A 26,325-nucleotide genomic window follows, 5' to 3' on the forward strand; every position below is an offset into this window, starting at 1 on the left:
GTACTGGTAACCATGGTAACTCCAGGTTTAACCGGTTAACCCCGGGTTAGTGGAATAGTGCAAGTGGGCCTTAGTATCACAGAAGCATCATCATATCATCGCCCACACTGTTAACTGTACATCGGTGGGCCTTACGCCTTTTGTAATAAGGTCCACCGATGTACAGTTAGGAGTGTTGCTGTTTGTACATGACTTTATCAGCTGGCCGTCACCAAGGCCTCCACGGTTTGTCCTCTACTGTTTTTCTCGCAGCCAAAGCTAGAGGGGCGAGGTCCGCGGGACGGGGGGAGCCCAATGAACTGGCAGGCGAGTAACAAGGGTCTCGGGAGAAGGGTACTAGGGTCGGTGCCCCTACAGCAGGCCAGGACCCTAATGTGTTCGCGTTCACGTTGGCTGGGAGAAGCAATGCGATGTCGCCGTTGGGTAGACGTGTAGGGACTAGATGAACTGAGCCGGGGCCACCTGGAAAGAAGGAGGAAAAGGTAAAATAGTAGTTAAAATATTGAGCTATTGTAGGTCTAATGGACAAGGCTCTATGTCAGCGGTCGGCAATCTTTTAGCAGCCAAGGGCTACATAATAGTTAAGGAAGTTGACGCGGGCCGCACTTTGTTAATATGTGTGACTATCAGACATTGTTGTTTGACATATTACATACAAATAGCCAGGGAGGATTCGCGGGCCGCAAGTAAGAGGTTCGCGGGCCGCCTGTTGCCGACCGCTGCTTTATGTGATGGCAGGGGTGCGAAACTCCTCCTTTCGGGCAAACTCGGCTCCGTACGGCTCAGCATTGCTCCGAGCAATTTTTTGGATTTGACGTCACTTTGCGTGCACAACCACAGATAAGATAATGGCTTGAATTTTGACAACCCCAAATAGCCGAAAGGGTTAGTGCCATATATTAGAAAATTACAGCATGATTCGACCCTGAACCGCTGTTAAACTTCGGTTTTGTAGGAAGTTTCCTTTCTGTACGGTAGTACTATTATTTATTCTGTGGTGATGGAGCAAATGTTACTTTTTGACACCGCTGCATAGAAATACGTGGACACCTCGTATCGTGACGTACCATCGCCCACACTGTTAACTGTACATAGGTGGACCTTATGCCTTTTGTAATAAGGTCCACCGATGTACAGTTAGGAGTGTTGTTTGTACGAAGAAAACGTCGTCAGAAAGTTAGAATAATCTCAATAATATACATACTCTCGGTTAAGGGAAGGTCAGATAACAGTGCTTGTATAAATGTACCTGCGCCTATCCTAGCGATTATTTTTCTTTAGGATGCTCCCAGGAAAGCGTTAGGACGAGATGGAGGAGTGTAAACAGACAACTTACCAGAGATCAAGACAGTAGACGGCGAAACTGCATCTTCTACATCTAAAGTCGATGTGGGTGTGACAGGCCTGACTCCCGGCGCCAATCCTTCCAAGTGTTTCACCAGCCTCTCCCTTAATTCGATATCTAGCCCTGGAAACCGGGCCACCTCGGACAGGCACCGCCGGTAGCCGGCGCGGAACCTGTCCGGTGCGCCGGAGCGTAAACCGCCTAAATGTTTGACGGTCATCTCGAGGATGTCGGCCTTTTCTAGTTTCGAGTGACTTGCTGGCTGGAAGAAAAATATTCGACGTTGTTAATCATTATTTCATGCCAAGTCACAGAATAAATAATAGTACTAGGTACAGAAGATTCACTCTCTAACAAAACGCGTCTGTTACGATTAGGACAGATATGACCGCTAGGTGGCGTCAGCGCCACACGCGGCTTATGGCTAGCCACCAAAATTGGTATGGGACGGATGTACTTGTAGCTAATTGTTGCGACGCCACGAAATCGCGGAGTGAGCGACGCCTGGCCAGTGGCCAAGTGCTACGTCAAGTAGGTATGTAGCATATAGGGATGCGTTTTTACTGCCAACATTGTGCAAACTTAGCGTGGTCAGTGTTTACCTACCTATGTAAGCCAACAATTTTTGAGTAAGTACCAAAATTAACCCCTTGCTTCATGTCATAAAAATCATTTGTTTAAAATAGAACTTTAATATAGTTCGTTTTTTTAGCATTAGGAAGGAAGATACTAGCGATCTACACGTGTCTTTTTATTAAGAAACACTTTTTAAAAATAAGTCACAGCAAATATGGAACAATTATAAATCATACTTATACGATTATTTACATTCTTTTGCTTTCATAAGTACATAATATAAACTCATTTTTAATAGCGTTTTTAAATAATTTTCAATAAAAAGACATGTCAAGATTGTTTACCTTTTTTCTAATGCTAAAAAAACGAACTACTTATAGTTATCAGTAGAGTTGAATATTATAACTGCCATATATGGCTGCATAATTGCATACGCGGTAAAGGATTAAGTTAAGTTCCTACGAGTATAAGTAAGTAGGTATCTATAAATGTCTATACAGTAACTACTTACGTCTTTTTTCATAACATCCAGTATAAGCGCCTTCAGTTCGTTGAGACAATTATTAATCCGCGCTCTTCTTCTCTTCTCCATTATCGGCTTATTGCTCTGCAATAGAGAAATATCCTTATTATTATAGCCGAGCTAACAGAGCTCAACGAGGGTGCGGACTTGCGGAGTGTTAGGGACGGCAACGCGCATGTATCATAGGTACATAGGCTACGGGGACTGCTTACATCAGGTTTGACATCAGGCGGGCCGTATGCTTGTTTGACACCGACATAGTATAAAAAAATAAATCAAGAGATAAGCGGTTAGTGGTTAGTCCAAAAGATTTTTCACATTAATTCACTCACTTTTCTATTATCATCCCTTTTCTCCAGTTGTAGTACCACCGCTGTCTGTCCAACATCGGCAACCATGATGCGCTTCTTGAAATCAAAGACTCCGCCAAATACTGTCAGAGACACCCCCTCAATGTGGTCCCTTCAGAACAGGACCTTCAAAATAAACTTATCCACTTTCGAAGCGCACAAGTTGTCACAGTTCACGTTTTGGTGCAGCTAAACTATCGAAAGTTTGACAACTACGAGTACTATCACTGGTCACTACAACGTGTGTCTGGCACGGGTGTCGGCGCGCGACTGAGGGTCGGAAGCTACCGAGGTAGAGGCCGAAACGCCGGCCACGCGACCGTCGTGCTGCCGGGAGTCGCACGCGACCCGTCATCGTCAGCGACAGTTTCGCTTTTCTACCTGACCCTGTAGAAAAGCGACCTAATGGCCATTGGCTATGCAAATGTGAGCAAATAGAGTTCACCGCACCCTTCTTCAATCGGCCTCTTAAATATCAATTTTAGTACCTAACCTAACTCCTCAGGTAGATATGGTACAGGTACCTACTCTGCCGTTCTAGAAAAACTATGCATTTTTTTGTTTAATATATGTATTTAAAAGATATAAGTATGTGTGGTTTCAAATTGTCATATTTATATAGGTACTAGCTCCTTGTCAGCAGTATTAGGCAGCAGTTTAATTTAATTTAGGAGCGAAATGACTCCTGAATATGCTTTACATTGGTAAGTTAGTTCGACCATTAAGCGAGCCGTAAACTTGTTTGCCACCGCCACCGTCATGGTATCAAAAAAAAACTTCTAAGACGGCTCACGCCTCATCTGTAGCGGGACTCTATTTCCAAAAACATACTTCTTGGAATCCAACGGCCTTCTGATGTTTTATTATAAAAACTGTTACAATTTCGGTATTTTCGCTAACGGACCCACTTTTTAATGACTGCTCCCAAGAAAAAAACACAATGAACTGCTCTATTTTACCTGTATATAGGTACTACTAATTTTTACGAGTTTAAAATAGAGGGACCGGCTTTTTTTGTGTAAGGTGTAGGGTACCTACTTATTGCCTATAATAGCCCTATCGTTTCTTTTTATCAGCCGCAAAGCTCATGGCCATATTTTTTTAATCTCCTACGTACTGATATTTAAGAAGGTAGGTAGGTACAAAAAGTTATTATCTAGTTATTACTAGATTTCAGGCTTAAAAGATTAAAAAAAGACCTGCTGGCTCAGGGTTAAAACACTTAAAACTGAGAAGGGATAAATTTAATTGAATAATGAAAAGGGGCAATAAAATATTTTAATTTTAATATCACTTTTAATTTTCAAGTAATTATAATAATTATTGCATAAATACGTTCATACATGTCATTAAATGTAGTATATAGATTTAGATTGTAAATTGATTAATGAATATAGTGTATTGTAATCGCTATACGATAATTATAAATAAATTCAAGAAGATTTTCCGACTGATGTTAAAGTAGTTGAAGTAGTTCAAGTCTAAACGTCGATTGAAAGTTTCTCTCGGTACCTTATTTTCTTCTATAGTAACTGGTGTTTATTCTCTCTTAGAATTTATTACAATTTCTTTGACTTTAACGCGACTAATTTTTCCAGTAGATGTCAGGGGCAGCTCATCCACAAACACGACACCTCCGTACAACTGCTTATGAACCGACATTTGGCCTGAAATAAAAAGAAATGGTTACGATCGACTAATCTTGCCTTTACACAACTTTTTACTTGAAGGCGATGTCTCGACAGAAATATTTTGGGGCCTAATTGCATTAAGAAAAGACTGGTCTGCATACTTACTCACAGCAACACTCTTTTTACGAATTGCAACGACGATAAAATGGTAACTTAATACTTCAAGAGTAGATAGTTTACAGCTATAGCCAAGCTACTTTGCCAAGAGCAAAGGTGTAACGTCTTCCACATTGTTAATAACTGACAATTTGTAAACCTTTATTGCAATAACATATCTAATGGTTCCGAGTGTTTCTTTTAGTAATAACAAGGACTGATGAGAGTTTGGAAGGCTGAATAGAAAGTTATGCCAATGCACTGCAATTATGCACTGTTAGACTAGTATTCTGGCCACACGTCAGACGTTAGGAAAACTGCTATAAGGTATACTGACTCGCAACGAGATCTTTGATCTCCTGAGCGGACACGGTGGACCCAGGTCGCCGCACTACGCACGCCGCCACACGCTCTCCGTCCTCAAAGTGCGGTATACCAGTAACACACACGTCTTGCACGTCCGGGTGCGTCAGGATCACGTCCTCTATCTCTGGAGGTATAACCTGAAAACATAGACAGTGCAGTAGGCTCAGAGAACGGAGTTTATCAAAAGTCGTAGTGCTTTTTTAGATCACAATACGGTTGCCGAAAATTTAATTAGGAATCTTGAGGCCTTTCTCTGGAGACTTAAGCGATCGAATTCAGAGTTGTTGGCTTTCGCGCGATAGAAAAGATCACGACCATAGGTCAAAAATGCACTTTAAAAAAATATAAGTAGTTTTGCACAAAAACTAAAAATATGGAAATGATTTCTAAAAATGAGCAATATTATTGCTTGAGGGGGAACTCAGCGATTACTTTTATTATTATTAAAACACACAAAAAATTCAATTCAAAAACATGATATCCGCGGTTCCGAGCACGCACATCCATCTCGCTTAGTGAGAGCTTTGGTGAGAGTTAGAGAAGAACACGAATCAATGTTCAGCACAATAGTTATGCGTTAACGCGATTCCGCTGAGATCATTATAGGATAATATACTTAGATAGGTAAGTATTTCAATTTTGCAACACCTTTTTGATTACATTTTCTGATTACGCTATCCAATGGTTGTCTGGAAGAGATCGCTCTTAGTAGGAGTCATAAGACCGCCTGTTGTCTGCCTCTATTTTTAATCAATTGTTTTTTCTGAAGCTGTGTACTAATGAGGTATGCAATAAAGAAATACTACGTGGAAATTAAATCAATCAACTCAAAGATATTGCTTGGTTTTTCCATGTCCATGCAACTGTATACTTACTTGATAGTTTTTATATTTCAGTAGCATTTTTAGTCTTTCCACAAAGAAGTAATAGTTATTTTCATCTCTATACAACAGATCTCCTGTTTTTAAGAAGCCATCTTCTGCGAACGCCTCGGCTGTTGCTTTTGGATTATTGTAGTAACACTGAAAGAAATAAATAAGAACTTGGCTATTATAATTTTATAATATAATACTTATAAATATACCTATACACATCATGTATAGCTAAGGTCCTTCTACAGACTTCACCGATAAATAATTTGCATGCGATTTGCGATACATTGCCGGCTACTGAGGTGCAGCGGATTCCTTCGATTGATCAAATGCCGCAATGTATCAAAAAGCGAAAGCGATACCGTGTATTGTGAGATCTGTATAAGCCCTAATAAGTACATGTATGTATGTACTTACCTCCATCCTAGGGCCTTTCACTCGGAGTTCTCCTGTCACATTGGGTTCTAAAATAAGTTTTTCGGTTTCTGGATCAACTATCTGAAAATAATCAATTAATGATATTAGTACAATGTCAAATGGTTTATACACTACTATTCGTAGAGGGGAAACTGGGAAAACGAACAATTAACGCAACCATCGCTTTCGGTTGCAAACCGCTGAACGGAAGCCGTATCTCCGGGCGACCGGGGCCTCACTTTTTGACAGCTTTTGTTAGAAGACTTGTACATATTACAAGTTACAAGCTTTTGAGAAACGGGCCCCTGTACCTACATTCTTGGCGAAGCTCAGCGAGGCCACAATAAGGGTCGTTGAAGATGAAGATACGAAGCCGCGCTTGAGAAGGCCCCCTGCACCCCTGGGGTGCCTTAGGATAACAACAACACAGTGTCAACGTAACGCTATTAGTTTAACACCTAAGCATGAGTCGTAAACAGACCTTTACTTGATATAGCGGATATTCTACTCCAAGGTTGCCGAAAGGTCCGTCGGGGCAGGGCTTAAATACTGTTCCTCCGCATTCGGTCATTCCGTAACCCACGATTATCTTAGTATCATTTCGCACCCGGGCCTGAAATCGAAATAGAATAATTCATCAAAAAATTAAAAAATTAACTCACATAGATACATGCTTACATTTTCTTGGCAGTCATGTAAAAAAGTACCAAATAATTAGCAAGGTAATTATTGCTGCATATTAGTAATTAGGCATATGCCTACAATATAAATATTTATTTTTTCTTTATTTATTTCATTATGAATATTTATTTAATTCACTATATCCTAAACTTCTTTCTCATCGTAAATAATTGTGATATTATCAAACTGCACAACGGGACTTAATCGCGTATTTAAGTTTTAAGATTTACCTCACCACGTCTGCTCCGAGACCACGGGGACAACGCCGTCCTCGAAACGTCGGAGGTAAATCTTAAAACTTAAATACGCGATTAAGTCCCGTTGTGCAGTTTGATAATGTTTAATAATCGTGAAAGTTTAAATCAGTGAATTGTGATATTGTCAGCAACACTCACTCGTAAACCGTTGAGGAACTCCATATGAATCTTGGAACCGCCAATTTTCATGACATCGAAGCAAGTAAGGTCGCAATGCTTTTCATGGTGCAGGATGGGCGCCAACAATGTTGCTGTTGTGAAGGTCGTCACCGGCTGGAATAGTATTTTATACAATCGTGATATAATAGAGAGCTTTTCAGTCGAGTACCGTGTTTATATAGGCAACGAAGCTTGCTGAGTTGCCTAAGTAAGGTGTTCTGTGCTTCAGGAGAACACGTGTGGTAATGAGGATCAGTAGCCACCCAATGGACAGATGACAGTTAGATGGATGTCATCCGCTCCCTGTCATTTGAAGATTGTTAGCATAAGTATGTAATTAAGGATAACCTACCTTGTACTTATTGATTAGATCAATGACGTGATCAGTGGTGCAGGGGGCCGAGGTCTGCAGTTTGATGTGGTGTATGGGCATCAGCAGCACGTTGTAGCACGCCGACACCCACTGGATGGATGACAGGTTCATTGCTGTCCTCCGCTCACTGTTGGAAGATTCATCACACTCAAAGAGTACAAAAAAATAGTGACGCTCATTAGTAGCCAAATATGTACCTATATCAGAATCACAACCTTATTTCTATAGTAACAAAGCTGTGTTACGAAGCTTTGGTTACTTTTGGCCGTCACTGTCTATTTGATGCTGATTGAATAGTTCAGCATTTTGATCACCTTTAAGCGTCTGCTAGACCGTCGCTGACAAGCCTTCAGAGTCTTCAGACCGTCTGATCTTGATGTGACCTTGGTCTGTGGCTCCGTCTGAGTTGTCTGGCTAGACGGTGGCAGACCACAGTGTGTTCAGAACTCGCGGACAACACGTATTGCAAGCACACAATAGACCCCTATAGCCTATCAAAATTTCAGAAAGTTGGCGTGGCATTAGTAGTTATAAGTGCAATAGACAACAATCTATGTATTAGTATGGTAACTATTGTTCATTTACTGTATACTTAGCGTAGATTCTGGTGATCAAACATTTATATTTTCTACTAATCTTCAAAACGCGAACAATATTTATATTTCATGTCTGCAAATCTGTATAAAAGAAAGACGGTTGTCTGAATAAATGTTAATTACATCCCTGAATCTGGTTTCATTCACAAGCCACAGAAGCTATCGCCTCAACAATATGTATATAGGTTCCGATCTCGATGTCTTAATTTTTGCGATACTACCTAAATAATAATATACTAATCCCCCTGGAGGGGTTGCACGACAGCAGAACTCCAGCACATTCTGTAGCACGTTCGAATGCGACAGAGGCGCGACCTTCGGGATTAGCTAGTCGAGCCGCTCGTGCTCACCAGCTTGCATCAGTACACTTTGTATGGTTACGAGTTCTCAGATCTGCGAAATCGACTCCACACTCGCGTTCGCGGCTTCGCGCACGAGTGTGGAGCGGGCTTTACGAGGCTACACTCACCCCTCCGAAGGGGCTGCATGACTGAAGAACCCCACATTCTGTAGCACGTTCGAGTGCGACAGAGCCGCGACCTTCGGAAACCCAGTCGAACCGCTCGTGCTCACCAGCCAGCAGTACACTTTGGAAACGTCGAACTCGGCGACTCTAAAAAACATTTCAGGGTTCTTATTACGTCATCTATTCGTCTTCAGGGTTCTTATATTACATTGAATTGCACTGCACAGTCTTTCACTAGTGTAGGCACAGAATAAATTTATAAGGCTACAAATATAATGACCACCAAAAAATACTTTGGTACCCTAAATAAAAAAAGCATGCTTACCAAAAAATATTACTGAACACCAAAAAAATAAGGCCTAAAAATACAAAAGTACCACCATTTTAATTACGACTGCACTTCAAATTGTATTCAAATACCAAATATATTGAATGATCACCAAAAATCATTAATGATCACCAAATCTTGAAGACCAAATTAATGCGATATTTTCACCTAAATAAACCACTATGATTACCAAAAAATGTATACATATTACCAAATAAAGTATATACATATTACCAAATAAAGTAAACTGATGCCAAAATTACTAGCCCCTCCCGCTCAACCCCCCGTAGCCCGCACCGCATATCTACATTATCTACCTAACCTAATCTACTTTTCTAGTAGCATTTCGTTATGCTACTAGAAAAGTAAGTTAAACTGCTATCACTTAAGTGGGTTAGGTTAGGTTAGCACTGCTACCCATACACGTACGAAACGCTAATAGAGAAGTGGGTTGGGTAAGGTTTGAACTGTGACCCTTACAGAAACGAAATGGTACTAAAAAAGTAGGTTAGGTTAAGTTTCAACTGCTACCCATACACGTACGAAACGCTACTAGAGAAGTGGGTTGGGTAAGGTTTGAACTGTGACCCTTACAGAAACGAAATGGTACTAAAAAAGTAGGTTAGGTTAAGTTTCAACTGCTACCCATACACGTACGAAACGCTACTAGAGAAGTGGGTTGGGTAAGGTTTGAACTGTGACCCTTACAGAAACGAAATGGTACTAAAAAAGTAGGTTAGGTTAAGTTTCAACTGCTACCCATTCACGTACGAAACGCTACTAGAGAAGTGGGTTGGGTAAGGTTTGAACTGTGACCCTTACAGAAACGAAATGGTACTAAAAAAGTAGGTTAGGTTAAGTTTCAACTGCTACCCATACACATACGAAACGCTACTAGAGAAGTGGGTTGGGTAAGGTTTTAACTGTGACCCTTACAGAAACAAAATGCTACTAGAAAAGTGGGTTAGGTTAGGTTAGAACTGCGACTGTTACAGAAATAAAATGCTACTAGAAAAAGGTGACGAAGTGGATTAATTAATTTAATAGGATAACGATATATTAAATATTTGCACATTTTAAATTAAAATGTGGTTACAATTTTTGTGATCATTTACTATTTTTGCGTTTACAATGATTATTTTGGAGTAATTTGCTTTAGTAGGATAGCAAGATTTAAAAATTTGGTTATCATATTATTTTACATTAAAATGGAGTTCTAATTTTGGTGGTCATTTACTATTTTTGGGTTTACAATGATTATTTTGGTGTCAATTTCTTTAATAGGATAGCAAGATGTAAAAATTTGGTTATCATTTCACATTAAAATGGGGTTTGAAATTTGGTAATCATTGACTATTTTTGGGTTAATAATGATTAGTTTGGTGTCATTTCCGTTAAAAGGATAGTAAAATGTAATAAAATTGGTAATCATTTCACATTAAAATGGTGTTATAAATTTGGTGATCATTCATGATTTTAGGGTGGTAAAATAGATTTTTTTGGTATTAAATTTTACTAAATCTGGTGATCAGTTAAATAGCAGCCAATTTATAATAGTAGGTTAAATTTAAGGTAAACATGGAAGATCAACGCACTGCCCGATGATTGCTAATTATGGATTTCTGCATACCTACAAATATATGTATGAATACAGGTGTGCTAAGCTAATGGTTTTGATGACTGTACAGTCACCTGCAATTATATGTTACACAACGAAGGCCGCAAAAAAATCTGACACGATCTTATTTGTAGATTCGAATATTAACATATTATTGCAGGTGACTGTACTACTGCAATACTGTCTAAACTTTCAGACATAGAATAAATAAGTAATAGTGTATGTAACTTAGTCAAGTTTCAATATTTACTTAAACTGCTCTTCAGGATCGAGGTCTGTGTAACTGTCCATGAACTTAGTCATGGAGTTTTCACCATCAAACGTGAATATTTTAACAGCGAGGCATAAATCTTGAGCCGCTCGGCTATAGTCCTCGTACATCGCATTTTGACAAAAAGCCACCTTCGGTTCCACTATTTTAAAAAGCTCCTTTATTTCAGCTGCAAGGAAAAACAGCAGTGGTAAGAATAAATAGACAGTTTATCAATTACCGGTAGGTAGGCATCCATCGTATCGACAAGAAATGCAAGTTGCAGAGATATTAGAAAAAGGGAAGTAATTAAAAAATCCGCCGTTTTTAAAATTGATCTTGAAAAAAAAAAGCAATTAAATCATTTGGACAGCATACAAATATTTTGTTGGCAATAAATAGAAATCGAGCTACAACTCATGTTCAGCAAATAATTCACAAACGGTCAACATTATACCTAACCAATATATCAGTCTGCTTCTGTTATAATTTATCAGCTTAATAAATTCTTGAGCTGCAAAATTATTATTTGATCAGCAAGATTTAAAAATTGGTCGGCAGAAAAAACATGTCTCTAAGCAGTTTAATTGAAACGTATGCATATTAAAGGAATGGTAATCTGGTATAATAAGGTGGATTACGTTTGATTTGAAAAATCAGCAGAGTTGCGGGCGGAGCGGAATCAGACTATCCACTTGGTCTTTTCTGTCCTACCCCTAGAGAGCTATTGCGGATTGGTAAAACGGAGGCTTTTCTAGTAGCAGTTGGCTATATGTCTAACCAACTGCTACTAGAAAAGTGGGTTAGGTTGGGTTAGAACTGCGACCTTTACAGAAACTAACTGCTACTAGAAAATTGGGTTAGGTTAGGTTAGAACTGCGACCTTCACAGAAGCCAACTGCTACTAGAAAAGTGGGTTAGGTTAGGTTAGAACTGCGACCTCCACAGAAGCCAACTGCTACTAGAAAAGTGGGTGAGGATAGGTTAGAACTGCGACCTTCACAGAAGCCAACTGCTACTAGAAAAGTGGGTTGGGTTAGGTTAGAACTGCGACCTGCACAGAAGCCAACTGCTACTACAAACGTGGGTTAGGTTAGAACCGCGACCTTTACAGAAACCAACTGCTACTAGAAAAGTGGGTTAGGTTAGGTTAGAACTGCGACCTTCACAGAAGTCAATTGCTACTATAAAAGTGCTAGAAAAGTGGGTTAGGTTAGGTTAGAACTGCGACCTTTACAAAAACCAACTGTTGCTAGAAAAGTGGGTTAGATTAGGTTAGAACTGCGACCTTACGTTTTTTTTTAATTTCCAGTTCACAAATATTTGTGACAGCATCGTGGCATACAATCATTAAAAAAAATATATAGGCAGTATTTGCTTTATGGTTCGATTTCTTTTTTTTTTTCTTCTTTATAACCTAAACCGTGCATCGTAGCGCAAACATAATAAAATTTTCGTTCCCGTTTAGAACCCCACGCACTGAATAACCTATCACATTAGGACATGAAACAATCATCATCATCATCATCAATTTTTTATTTTTATTTCATTGCATGTTTAAGAAAAGCACTATACATACCTCGGCGTGAAAAGGGGTTGTCGGCCTCATAACTATCCGGCCGAACGTACGGTTTCCGGTCCTAATAGATTACGCTTGTAACAATGAAAGAAATCGACATTTAGTAACTTAAAAAATATCTTCCCGTACATTCTGGCATCAACACAATTATAAAATATGTTCATAACTTACCGTTGAAGTATTTTAAATAACTCACCAAACACGAGCAGAGCCTAGCCTAAGCAAATATACAAATGGCTAAGAAAATTGAGAGATTTGATTGCTCATGACAACGTCATCACAAATATTATTAAAAAAATTAAAATAGGTTATCTATTTTAAATTTGGCGCATGAAATGCGAAAGCTACAAATATTTCTCATCTATTACATCTAGTTGCTATGAAAGTAACGGTAATCTTATCTTATTTATCACAATTGAAAGTATGGATGACGTAGGTACTCTTTAAGGTTTAAGTCTTAAACAAAACAAGCTGATAAGGTAGAAGTACTAGTACCGGTACTAGTACCTACTCGTCATCCATACTTTTAATTGTGACAAATAAGATAAGACTACCGTTACTTCATAGCAACTAGATTTAATAGATGAGAAATATCAATTTAGCCATAACCACAAATCATTACAATTAGGCCGTCTTGGAAATTGCTACTACTTCGGAATTTCACTAAAATTAAGACGACAGAGTTATTTTCAATACAATACAGTGTATAATATAAATAGATATACTCGTACTATAGGTAGGTACCTAAACTTTTAACTTGAATATGTTCTACAACCGTTACACGACTTACGACGACGTTGGGCTTATTCTCACATAACCTAATTATAATAAAGAAACACAAAACCAATGGCAATACAAGTTGCCATACTCACTGTATTTGAATTGTGGATCAACTCCAGCCATAGGAAGGCCGTTAAGAAGAGCTGCGTAGTATGGGATGTGGACATCCAGATGATTACTTCCACCCAACACCAGCACGTCTCCCGGCTTCAGCCCCAGTCTCCTGAAGCATTGTGCGAGCCGTATGGTTCGGGAGAGCACAGATTTTTTGGTTTCTTGCTCGCCGGTTGCTGCATCAATCTGTTCGTTCATTAAATTATTTGATCGTTTTGGTTTATTTTTGAAATTACTTTGTTATTTCATTTCCTGGCATACCTAAACGTGCGGTCACAGGCAATGACCAAACTCACTGCAAAACACTTGATTCGCTGGTCGTGTACAATATCGACGCTGGTCGTGTACAATATCAAAACTACTTTGGAATTGTAATTTCTTTTCCTTGTATCACAAGTGATAAATAACTTTTTTTATGATGAAACTCTACTAATATTATAAATGGGAAAGTAACTAAATATGTCTGCCAGTCTGTTACTGCTTCAAGCTTAACCCCGGGGAACCGATTTCGATAAAACTTGTTAAGAATATAGGTATGTACTTTGTTTGAATCCCGTGGAATGATACTTTTTAATTTTTTATCACGGAAATCATCATTATACGCAGTCAAAGTACCTAAGTCACGAGCTGAACCTAGTTAAATATAAATACATACTGTATATCAGTTAATTGCTCTCGGAGTCGCGAGGTTTCGGCCTCTGGGCCACTTTTCTATCTGCCACACCTTCTCTTCAAAGTAAGTAGGTATTAGGTAGGTACCTACGTAATTTTCTAGCGTGGAACTAAAAACCCATACGGTCATTGTGCTAGTTTTCGTCCGCTGTCAGTTTCAGTCCACTTGACGAAATTTGAATATAAACCTTCATTGCTGCACAAATTTGGACTTATTGCATCCTTAATATCTAAACAATTTATCTATCTACATAAAAAATATATTTCGCAAGTAGCAAATTATAAATGAAATGTATTATTTACTAATCCGTCAAGTGGACGGAAACTGACACCGGTCGGTAAACTGACGCAATTACCCTACTTTGTTTACTTGCTTTCTTACCTGACAAATATAATCTGGGTTTTTCTTCATATAGTTCACAAAGAAATGCCCAACATGATTATCGTTTTTTGCCTGTACTAGATCCAACGCCATTATAAAAACGAAAGAATCCTTCCGAGGTCAATTATCAACTGCCGTATCATAATTGTTATAATTTTACAAATATTTCGTTTTATCTTATTAGGTAATAAATCATTACTAATGATTATATCTAATAAGATAAAATTTATAATAGAAAACAACCGACTTCTAATACCGTTTGTAATGCCATATATATAAATTATTGGCTGGTATTTAAATGATCACAAGATATAGTACTTAATAATTTAATCCACTTCGTCACCTTTTTCTAGAAGTATTTAGTTTCTGTAAGGGTCGTAGTTCTAACCTAACCTAACCCAATTTTCTGATAGCAGTTCGGTTCTGTGAGGATCGCAGTTTAAACCTAACCTGAGGGGCTACCGCGAAAACCGAAATTCGCAAATTGCGGGGATCTTACTCTTTTACTCCAATGAAGGCGTAATTAGAGTGACAGAGAAAAATGCCCGCAATTGACGATTTTCGGTATTGGCGGTAGCCCTACTGACCCATGCACTCCGACTTCCAAATCTCAAAAGGAGGAGGTTATCAATTCGGTTGTATGTTATTTTTTGTTTTTTAATGTTTGTTACTCCATATCTCCGTCATTACTAGACCGATTTTGAAAATTATTTTGATTTATGTATATGCATACAGATTGGTCCCGTTTTTGTCAAAACCCAGTTGTGATGATGGGGTCCATGAGGAATCGAGGGAACACGAATCTTAAAGGAAATCAAAAAAAAAGAATTTTCAAAATCGGTCTAGTAATGACGGAGATATGGAGTAACAAACATTAGAAAAAATCCGAGGTTATCAATTCGGTTGTAGGTATCTTTTTATACAACCGAATTGATAAGTTGAAAGTGATACTGATAAGTTTCGGCCCTAGGGAGTTTTATTTTCCAAGTAGGTTTATTTTTCTTTGTGTCACGGTAAGCAATGAAAATTCGGTTTAAATGGATTTGTTGTATAAGTAATTTCCATTCTGATATTTAACTCCCTATTCCATAAATTACGATCCTTTTTTAGGAAAATTTGAGGTTCGAAATGAAAAGTAGAGTGTTTAGTTCGGATGAGAGGCACCCATTCTGACTCGGACTCTTGATAACGTAAATATCCCGTGGTTAACAATTTACTATCAATAGGTAGTAACCCGCACCCAAGTCTGTTCCCAGCAATTTAACCTATTTTATGAAAAACGAAAAGTGCTATTTAAGTAAGTATTTTCTAACTTTTGAAAAGCATACTGTGCAAATGCAAATCCATGTAAGTACCTATCAAGCGTGATTTGCGGGATCGTGAAATTAGGAATGACTCACCGAATATCTAAGATGGCTTCCAGTCCCATGTGTAGAGTCCTGTTCTAAAAACATATTTCTTAGAACTGTTACAATTTTGCTAACGGACCCATTTTTTAATAACTGCGCAAAGTGTGTAATATGGCCTCCCGCCTTAAAAAAACCAACAAATGAACTGCTCTATTTTACTAATTTTTATGACTTTTATGAGCTTAAAGTAGAGCGACTGGCTTTTGTTTTTTTCTGTTTTTGACTCGTAAGGAACCGTTAGGTGATATTATTTATTGTTTAAAAAGATAAGCATCCTGTGTTTGTGTTTTTGTGGCTATGCTAACATTTGCATAGAATGTAGTACTTACCTACTTATGTAGAAAAGTTATCAACAGACATCGTAAATTTTATAGCATTTTTGGTGCAGAGGAGTGGTGTTAACGGAATTGGTATAGATAATTCAAATTGAAATGGTAAATTAAGGTTAATATTAACGTAATTAACGCTAATTAATCGTTAGGGTTGAAATTGTTTACTATACCAATTCCGTTAACACCACTCCGCTGTACCGAAAATGCTATAAAATTTACGATGTCGTTATCAATGCAGTACAGTGTAGATACCTAAACTTTTAACTTGAATATATTTTATAAGTTTATAACCGTTACACGACTTATGATGTACAATGATGACCGTACAACGTAAGTACAATGATGACGTTGGGCTTATTCTCTAATTAAAATGTATTATGTCGGCCATGATTGACGAAGCGCATTATTTTTAATAAATACTTAGAAATGAACTCTATAATATGTTTGACTACAACAAATTCGTCTCTAAATTAAAACATCATAAACTGCAGGTTCGCAAACCGCGGTCGAGCTTATTGTCCCTTCTACCATTCATAATATTCACTTAGCAACCACTAAATATCGGTAATTCGTGCGGTACAACAAAGCATTTCGATACGGGATACACGCCTCGTCGAAACGTCTTTACTCCTTAAGGCGTATCCAGACTAGTCAATTTTTCGCCAATCTGATTAAATTGCCCGATCGAATCAGGACGTGCGGACGCAAACGCCAATTTGGCTCGCCGAATTCAACCGCCGATAATGACCGATATTACCGATAAAATGAATTGTGGACGCAATATTTTCGTTCTGGGGCATTTTTGAAGTGAACACTTCTTTAGCGGCGCTGAGCACTTTATGAGGTGGGGAAAAAATGATAAACTCGATTCAGACGCGTAACGTAACGGTGACGTCATGTGTCACGGACAATGTTATTCACAAAAGAACTTTAGTCATAACGTATCATAATCAGGTCAATTATTTAAAACTGGACTTTTATATTAAGCAATAAAGCTCAATGTTCTAATCTTGTACGGGCTGAAATACGAGGATCTCACAGTTACATAACTTTATATCACTCCAATATAATTCAATAAAGCTACATCTTGATGAAATCGCTAATAAAAGTGAACTCTAGTACTGGTGAATAAAACTCAAAATATCATGACCAAATATATTTAGATGCGAGGTCTGCAAGGTAACTTTACAATTTCTATTCGAATTTTAAACAATTAACGCTACAATTTTAAGCTCACTGGCCAGCAATTTCGGAACTAAAGTTTTTCAATAGAAAGGAGGATGGGTCAATTATACATAGTGTAGAGCCTCTACCATCAGTTTTAACATTGACATAACGCTCACGTCTACGTAATTTACTTTCTGTACATCTCGCTTGCACTATTGCTCGCATATGCGAGTACGAGCGAGATGCATAGAAAGTAAGTTACGTAAACGTGAACGTTATGTCAATGTCAAAACTGGTGGTAGCCGTACTGCAGTCATTTTGGACTAGTCATTGAGTTTTCACTTCTGTCGGCACTCCCGGAGTGCAACCCGTTGTTTTTTTTTTCAAATTAGAGGGCTCTGATATCACCATAAATCTAAAATTGGTGATTAAATTGGAGGTTGACGCCAATTTCATTTCTGATCAAATCGGTCGATTTCATCATCCCGTCTGGACACCGCTTTAGGACCATCATGGGACTTAACTTAAGCCATTTTTGACAGCACAAAATTCGTCGCGGTGTCTTAGTACCAAAGTACCGTGAAGACTATTATTGTTTGTGTGAAGTTTTAATATGTTTGTGCAGTTCGAGGAAGGAACAAGCCGGGAAACCCTTTGTTATGTTGCCACGCAAGTTTTATTGCTACTGAAACCGACAACACCGTAAGTAATTGCTTTTGTAAAAAGCCGCAAGTTGAGGCATGGAGGTATTTAACAATGTATTTGAACGTAACGAAATCTGGGTTCTAGCTGATTATGGTTCAATTTGTTCAGAGACCTCCGCGGTAGCGCTTAAAGTGTGGTTGATGATGTCAAAAACACTAAATAGTCGTTATGTTGGGTATAAATATGTATAGTCGTTATGTTGAGTAGATAACTGGGTATGTTAGGTAAGTAGAAAGCGATAACTTAGCTACAATTTTCGCTGCCGCCCGATTTGTCTACTACGTATTTTAAATAGGTAGGTGTACCTAATGGTATGTCGCTTCTTTCCTGCAGGTCGAATGGAATTGGCAAGGGCTCGCGGGCCGTAAGTAGTTTCGGAGAGCTAAAACAACAAAGTAACATGCACCCCTGATAAGCAAAGCAATGCCCCTCAGGCTCTGCCGGTATTATAACATAATGATGTTACATAATATTTGTAAACAATCTATTCGTACCCGACTACCCAAATGCAATCAGACGATAAATTACTTAAGAGCCACGGGGCATCCAGGCTTCACATTGCCATTTCTCCTTGATGCAATTACTCGTAGTAGGTACTTTCTATTATTTGAAGAAAAAATGTTTAATAGCCCTGCCATTAAAACTTTGGCCGCGAAGCTTAGTATAATAGTTTCGCGTGCGCCCTTTGGTCGTAAACCTTTTCTTAAATATTATCACAGCGCCCGCAGCATCGTTTTTAAACAGTAAAATGACGGGTTAACTTCACAAAAATTGACAAAAGAACAACGGCCGAATGTTTAGCAAACACGCGTCAGGGCCGGCGAAATACTTTGTAACGACACTTAATTGCAAGGGTTCGCCATCGCCAATAACTTCGCCATTGTTAAAAATCCGTTCCTTTATTTGTTTTTTTTATGACGTCGCGGAAAGGTTTGGTTTTTTATATTTTTAAGCGTGCAGTTTACGACCCGAAACGGTAAAAATATTCAAAAAACTGCGGCTCCTTGATCCTGATCGGTCTATAAGGAGCAAAGTTAGGTAGATGTTATTATTAAGGTATCTTTTAACTTGCAAAAAAAAAACTGTGGACTGCAAAGGGCTCTCGTAGACACAAAGAAGAAACTTTTAGGCTGATTTGAAGATATGGCAAAAGCAAAAAAGCCATTTAAATGAAAATAATAGGTATAAGTATAACTTCGGTTTCTAGAGTTAGATCAAGAAAAGTCTGCAACGATTTTGATAGCACGCGCAGTGCAACTTTTATTTTAAACGTCAAACTTCTATGAAATTATGACGTATAAATAACACTTGCACTGCGTAGTATGCTATTAAAATCGTTGCAGATTTTTCTTGGTCTTACTGTCTATGAGAGCCGATTTGTACCCCAAACAACTGGCTCCAATTTCACCACGGTGACAGGTGCGACAATTGTAAAACATCACTGTTGCTGACGTCACAGGCATCCATGGGCTACGGTTGCCGCTTACCATCGGGCGGGCCGTATTCCTGTTTGCCACCATCATTGTTTTATTAAAAAAAACTTTATTATATCGGAAAAAAACAGATATTTCTCTTGCTAAGTTTATGACAATTGTCACAAGAAACCCTACAATTGTCACGATATTCCGACATATAACTCATTACCTGTCAAGAATTACCTACAATTCTTCTAAATCTTGACAATTGTCAGAAACTTAGCAAAAGAAATATTTGTTTTTTTCCGATATAATAAAGTTTTTTTTAATAAAACAATGATGGTGGCAAACAGGAATACGGCCCGCCCGATGGTAAGTGGTAACCGTAGCCCATCGATGCCTGTGACGTCAGCAACAGTGATTTTACAATTGTCGCACCTGTCACCGTGGTGAAATTGGGGCCTGGTGAGGGAAGCGACATATCCATATTCCATGGTTTCGTGCGACATACCGCCCTTGATATATTGTAGGTAGAGTTAGACCAAGAAAAGTCTGCAGCGATTTTGATAGCCCACGCAGTGCAAGTGTTACTTTTATGTCAGAATTTCGTAGAAGTTTGACGTTAAAAATAACAGTTGCACTGCGTGGGCTATCAAAATCGCAGACTTTTCTTGGTCTAACCCTATCATATGTACCATTTTGTGTTGTTATTGTTAAATACATACAGCTTCCTGCACGATCATTCAGACAGCCAAATTACTACAAACCCAACCCAGGAATGTCGCTCGCAGCTGTCGTAATCGGTCATCTTCGTAATTATACCACACCTCGTTAAACTCGGCGAAAAATCACTCCGGGGCGAAAACAAATATTAGCATTGACGAGGCCGCTCACACCGGACAATTACAGTCGCCCAAAAACATGTATACAACTTTGAACCTTCTTCCTTTGAGATAAGTTGTAAAAAAGATACACTTTTTAAAGTTGTACGCCTCTAGTGTTAAAGTTTGCAGCTGACCGTCGCGCCCTTGGTGCGTAACATATAATTTTCTCCCCAGTTTTAAGTTAGACCCGCAAAAAACTAAATGTATCATAATAAGGCTCGTTCGCGGCAATCTAAATTACTAACTTTGTTTTGGTTTTAAATTTTGGTGATAGCGAATAATAATTAATAACACAATTTTTTTAGAAAATTTATTATTTATGTAAATATAAAAATACATTTTTTTTCTAGTAAATATATTGCCTAGATCCCCTAGATGAAATTACGAGATGAATAATCACAGCAACCTAATTTTTTATTACCTATGATATTAATGAATGTATGCGTAACACTTGTAATTGAAATGTGAGAGATTCTTAAATAAATAATAATAGAACTAAAAAAATGTTAACATTGACAAGCCTATTTATAAACATATTTATTTATTGGCAGACATCGTAAATTTCATAGCATTTTTGGTGCAGCGGAGTGGTGTGAACGGAATTGGTATAAACAATTTCAACCCTAATGATTAATTAGCGTTAATTACGTTAATATTAACCTTAATTTACCATTTCAGTTGGAATGATCTATACCAATTCCGTTAACACCACTCCGCTGCACCAAAAATGCTATAGCATTTACGATGTCTGGTTATCGGTATCAATATGTATAATGTATAAATGTATTATTAATCAGGTAAAGCAAATTGACGTATGCGACCAGACCCCCTAGTATAACTTGCATTGTCGCGCGCGAATTCATTATGTCAAGCGACTGTAAGTATGCAGTCGCGCGCGACAACGCCAGTCACGGTAAGGGGTCACAAGTTCACAAACTTACTACTTGTGCGACTCTCTTCAAATGTTCTAATTATTTTGCGACTCTCTTATGAATGAAGATACCTACGTAATCAAGCTAAGTTAGCAAGCGTTATCAAGCAAAGTTGAAGAATAACTTACTGTATCGTCATAATAAGCAGAACACTTTTATGAATGAAAGTTAGGTATTCTAAATTATCTACACTGTTATTTCATTTTTGTCTATATTTTAAGACGACCTCGTCAATTTACTCTAGCTTATTAAAAATATGACTTAAGTAAGTTAAGTATATTCATTTCATAACTTGAGCGCAAAAAAAAACAGTATTAACATCTTTAATAAAATATATTTCATACATGCCTGTAACAAAATCACATATGAATACTGATCTACGTAGCATCTCACTAAAAACATACCGCAAATTGTACATACAATCTTAATGCATTCATATCTAGTTTATTACATTTATAATTGGAATGATACACTTAACTGAGAGCATTTTCCCTTAAAAAATATGACGATATACATATTTGAAGAATAGTAAAGTTATAAATGTTATAATCTTGTCTCTTGATCCTCTTTTCTTGTTTATTAAAACAATAACATTTAATTATTTGATTTGTTTAAACATTTGTAAGTTGTATAAATTCGTTTAATTTGGTGACAACCACTGGGTCCTTAACCGTTTGACCGCCAAATATGTTAAATGACCAGCTACAGCCAAATATCAACCTTTGTGTATTCCGACAAGGTACACAATGACACGCCGCATACGATAGGCGTGGCGTTCAAAGGGTTAGGTAGATGTCATGTTAAGAACAGGAACTAGGTTTTTTTTTGTATGAAGATGCTTTTAACCACCTGTTCTGGGTACATACAACGTCCACACGAGGAACCTTAGAGATTTTAACACTATTTTACTGATAATATTTAAAGACTAAAATATCCTATAAACTTTTTTGTAATTTGCCTAGTTTCAGAGTTAAAAGCAATTTAATTTTTGGTGAAATTGACCTAAACTTATATATGTATAACATTTTTTCCTTCAATTGGCCTCAGAAATGCGTGGTTAAAATCTCTCGGGTACTTGGTATAGTTACAATTTTAAAGTAAATAAAGTTACGTTACGTGTCATAGCTCCAAATCATTTTAAAATTCGACAGAACAGATACAATAACATTATTCATGCACTTGGTGCAAAATTGGCGCTAAGGAATGATGCTAATAATTCTAGGAACAATTGACTACTATAGTTACATAAATACATTATGTTTTAAACTAAGGATTACGCATGCACCTTAATTAATAAAGAAATAATCTTCTTAGGTTCCGATTTTCTTTGTTAAACAATCAATAATTCTGCATTTCATTACAACATTAATTTTACAATGTTTACGATTCATGTCTTCTTCTTCTTCCTCGTGTTATCCTGGCATTTTGCTACGACTCATGGGAGTCTGGGGTCCGCTTGAGAAGTAATCCCAAAAATTGACATAGGCCCTAGTTTTTACGAAAGCGTGGACTGCCATCTGACCTTCCAACCCGAAGAAGAAACTAGCGGCTCGATTCGGAAAATGAATTAGATTTCTACTAGACTTCAACAAGTTACGATACGGATAATTTAAAGATATTTGTAAGATAGATATGTCAAATTTGACGTTTCCGCGATTCTGGAGGTCCTCTTGAACGATTTCGACAAGTTATGACTTAGATATCCAAGTCACATCTAGTCGATATCTAATGTAGATCTAGTTGATCTCTAAATCGTCTCAAGATCTTGTGATTATCTCGAAATCCGAATAGGCCTGTAGGCCTTGGATTAGTCCGGTTTCCTCACGATGTTTTCCTTCACCGAAAAGCAACTGGTAAATATCAAATGATATTTCATACACGGTTCATGTATGGGTCAAATTACATTAACTCAGCGGTTCACAATCTTTTTTTTTGACGGGGCCCTTTTGGAAAGCGAAAATACTTGATGGAACCCTACAATAAAACAATAGTTTTTAGAAGTGCGTTTTTTGCATAGTAAAATTTTTCGAGGCGACTAAAGCATAGTGTTCTAAATTCTTGAGAACCCCTGCAGGGGTGTCGCGGAACCCTAGGGTTGCGCGGAACACACTTAGAGAATGGCTGCATTAACTTGTAACTTGATTACATGATGATTGATGATGATTTCCGATTCATTTATTTTTACGATTCTCTACGATTTGTAAAATACTATTTTGCAGCAATTAGAAGCGTATGTATAATAGCTGAATTCGGATTGCTTTCGGGCAGGGTAACGCTAAGAAAAGTTAAATGACCCTTGACCCTCTTAGCTCTTTATAATATCATACTAACAAATACGTACAAGCCAAAAAATGAAAAATTAAAACATTTGGTTTGGCATTTTGGTTGTTGAATATACAATGTTTAAAACTGGTATTGTCATTGACAATTTTTAAATTGTATTTTTAATATAATAGCAACACGCTCAATAGCAATTCACAATACCTATTTATATACAATTCCGTTACTTAGTCTCATTAAAATCACAGTCCGCTAGATTTATACATCCAACACATGATTGCCATTCCATTTAAACAGTAGAGTAAACCATCCAATGATTAGCATTTAAAAGTACACTTAGTTTAATGGGAAGGTCGCAATTTCTGCTTTTAAGGCAGGTTGAAGGTGCCAGCCATTGGAGGGGTGCCGACGATAGGGTAGTTTACCTTATAAGTTAACGTTGAACAGGCCGCGTAGCCAAGATGTCAATCGCTTACGCTCCGTAGCGATCGAAACGCAGCTGTCACTGTCACTAATACGGAAGAGTGATAGAGAGACATAATGCTTTTCGTTGTCGAAGCGATAGCGATTGTAACCTTGGCTAGGCCGGCAGACCATCTGACAACAATATTCTACAGTAGCAACTCGCGATTATTAAATAATAAATTCTCATTATTGGTCTAAGTAATTTTCATGTTACGAGTTGCGAACTTGTGAGAGTGGGTAAATAGTCCCATATCCATAATAGAAATATAGGTGCACAATATGGTAATTGTGGTACGCAATATCGAAGACATGGTATCAAGTCTTAACCTTTTGACCCGTACAGTCGGCTATGGCCGTCATCGGAAATTCTTGCCAAGGACGCCAACGACAGCTTCGCCAATGCAATAGGAACTTTAATTACTCGAGACACCGTAAAGTTCAATTTCGCTTGAATAATCGTGATTTCCTGGCGTCCGGGGCACGGATTACTCCTTCGCCGTCTGGCGTTCAGAAGGTTAAGGCACACCGGATACGTGTGCGTTGTGAAATACAGATTCTTGTGAGAGACGTCACACCGCTTGCGTGACGTATGCGTTCACAGCTCTAATAAATCAGCGCCCGCGCACGTGCATGTCTACGCACACGCGTAATTTTACTTTAGGCACTTGTCCTACCAAGAGCGAGTAAGCGATTAACTATCGGCGATTTTCTCGCTCAAGAAACGAACAAAAGATTAGGATCCTGTGTTAGTAAAAGAGACACATATATTAATAGTTCATCGCTGGCTGTTCACACTGCCGGGGAGAACACTCGCTCTACTAGTTTGTCACCGCGATAAGATAAAACTAGCTCAGCGGTATTCGCTCGGCGATGCTCGCTTCGTAGTTAGAACTCAAGCTGCGAAACCAATCAGTCTGCGTGACAAAACTATTGGAGCTAACACTCGCTTCTCGCCGCTCGCCCACTCGTTTCTAGTTTATCGTTCTACTCGCTTATCGCTCATCGTCGGCGGTGGGACAAGTGCCTTAATACTGGTTGACTTCCGGCTCTGACATAACTGGTTAAATAATAACATAATGATAAATGATAAATAATTTGGTATCAATGTTACTTCCAAATATTACTAAAATTCACTAAACCACTTTTATATATCAATGTGGCCAAATTTATGTCATAAGCATTTAATTAAATTAGCTGTCACTTTGATACTCGTAAGAGTCATTATTATTGTTATCAGAAAGCACGTATGTAATTTTGACAATAGACAAACAGCACACTTAAGCGATTGGTGGCTTAGGTTGGTACTTCACTTGTCCAATATTTGATCCAATTTGTATTTGCGTCTCACATTTTGTTTAAGAGCGCTATTACATTTCGGCGTTGAGCGAGTTTAGGTATTTTACGCGCTGCGGCAGGCCGTGCGAGCTCAGTATGCCGATCCCTTCTACCACACTCGCACTACAATGATGGATTAAACATTCTTGATCCTTCGCGAAGCATATTGAAATCAACCATAACAACACTAACTGTACTTAACTTTTAAAGTTCTAAAACTGTTATTTGGTAAGTACGAAAATACTAAATGCAGTGCAAATGTACATAGGGGCTGTTCATAAATTACGTCATCTATTTTTGACGATTTTTGACCCCCCCACCCCTCAAATCATCCAAAAATCAAGCTTCGGATGAATCCGTTTCCTCCTACGTCATGTTACCATCATCCGATGTCCAGACCCCCCCCCCCCCCTCTCCCATTTGAAACGACGTAATTTATGAATAGCCCCATACTCGTACTTATGAAGGTATATTACTCGAAAGAAATTATAGGTACCTACTCGCTTATTTACATGTTTCGTCATTGCATTTGGTACCTATAGGTTGTAAAGTTTGTATCAACGAGGGTTTAAAAACGAACTGGTACTGAGGATCTGATGATGATTAAGGTGGTCACGGATACCAATCAACCATGTAGTAACATGATTAGGCTCGTTTGATTCGTCTCAACAAGATATTTGACACTGAAGATACACAGGGTCTGATGATGGAGCTGGAAGGTGGCCACGGGTACCAGTCTATCATGTAACTAAACAACTTCGTGTTTGGGCTCGTTTGATTCGTCTCAACAAGATCTTTGGCACAAGATAATACTCAGGGTCTGATGATGGAGCCGGAAGGTGGTCACCGGTACCAATCAACCATGCAACTAAACCACTTCGTGTTTAGGCTCGTTTGATTCGTCTCAACA

The 26,325-nt window shown here is 38.2% G+C and overlaps 3 protein-coding genes and 1 long non-coding RNA gene across 4 annotated transcripts in view; 1 reads left to right on the top strand and 3 right to left on the bottom strand.

The window, feature by feature from the left end:
* Nucleotides 1-26,325, top strand: part of LOC134796347 (ESF1 homolog) — a 328,393-nt gene that overhangs the window by 129,733 nt on the left and 172,335 nt on the right. The window lies entirely within an intron of this gene.
* Nucleotides 209-2,907, bottom strand: LOC134796492 (protein hairy-like). The gene is made up of 4 exons (XM_063768684.1): nucleotides 2,777-2,907; nucleotides 2,433-2,528; nucleotides 1,337-1,607; nucleotides 209-462 (listed from the first exon to the last, which is right to left on the bottom strand). The coding sequence occupies exons 1-4, from the start codon at nucleotides 2,840-2,842 to the stop codon at nucleotides 209-211; spliced, it is 687 nt and encodes a 228-aa protein (XP_063624754.1). The 5' UTR covers nucleotides 2,843-2,907.
* On the bottom strand, nucleotides 4,157-12,817 carry LOC134796554 (uncharacterized). Its single transcript, XM_063768735.1, has 10 exons — nucleotides 12,715-12,817; nucleotides 10,965-11,154; nucleotides 8,772-8,915; nucleotides 7,686-7,833; nucleotides 7,313-7,447; nucleotides 6,718-6,849; nucleotides 6,237-6,317; nucleotides 5,823-5,969; nucleotides 4,919-5,084; nucleotides 4,157-4,461 (listed from the first exon to the last, which is right to left on the bottom strand). The coding sequence occupies exons 2-10, from the start codon at nucleotides 11,093-11,095 to the stop codon at nucleotides 4,334-4,336; spliced, it is 1,212 nt and encodes a 403-aa protein (XP_063624805.1). The 5' UTR covers nucleotides 11,096-11,154; nucleotides 12,715-12,817; the 3' UTR covers nucleotides 4,157-4,333.
* On the bottom strand, nucleotides 21,429-25,433 carry LOC134796432 (uncharacterized). Its single transcript, XR_010144931.1, has 2 exons — nucleotides 25,113-25,433; nucleotides 21,429-24,744 (listed from the first exon to the last, which is right to left on the bottom strand). It is a non-coding gene; the product is annotated as an uncharacterized LOC134796432 (long non-coding RNA).

This window comes from Cydia splendana, chromosome 13 (genome assembly GCF_910591565.1).
Source record: "Cydia splendana chromosome 13, ilCydSple1.2, whole genome shotgun sequence".
Lineage (NCBI taxonomy): Eukaryota > Metazoa > Arthropoda > Insecta > Lepidoptera > Tortricidae > Cydia > Cydia splendana.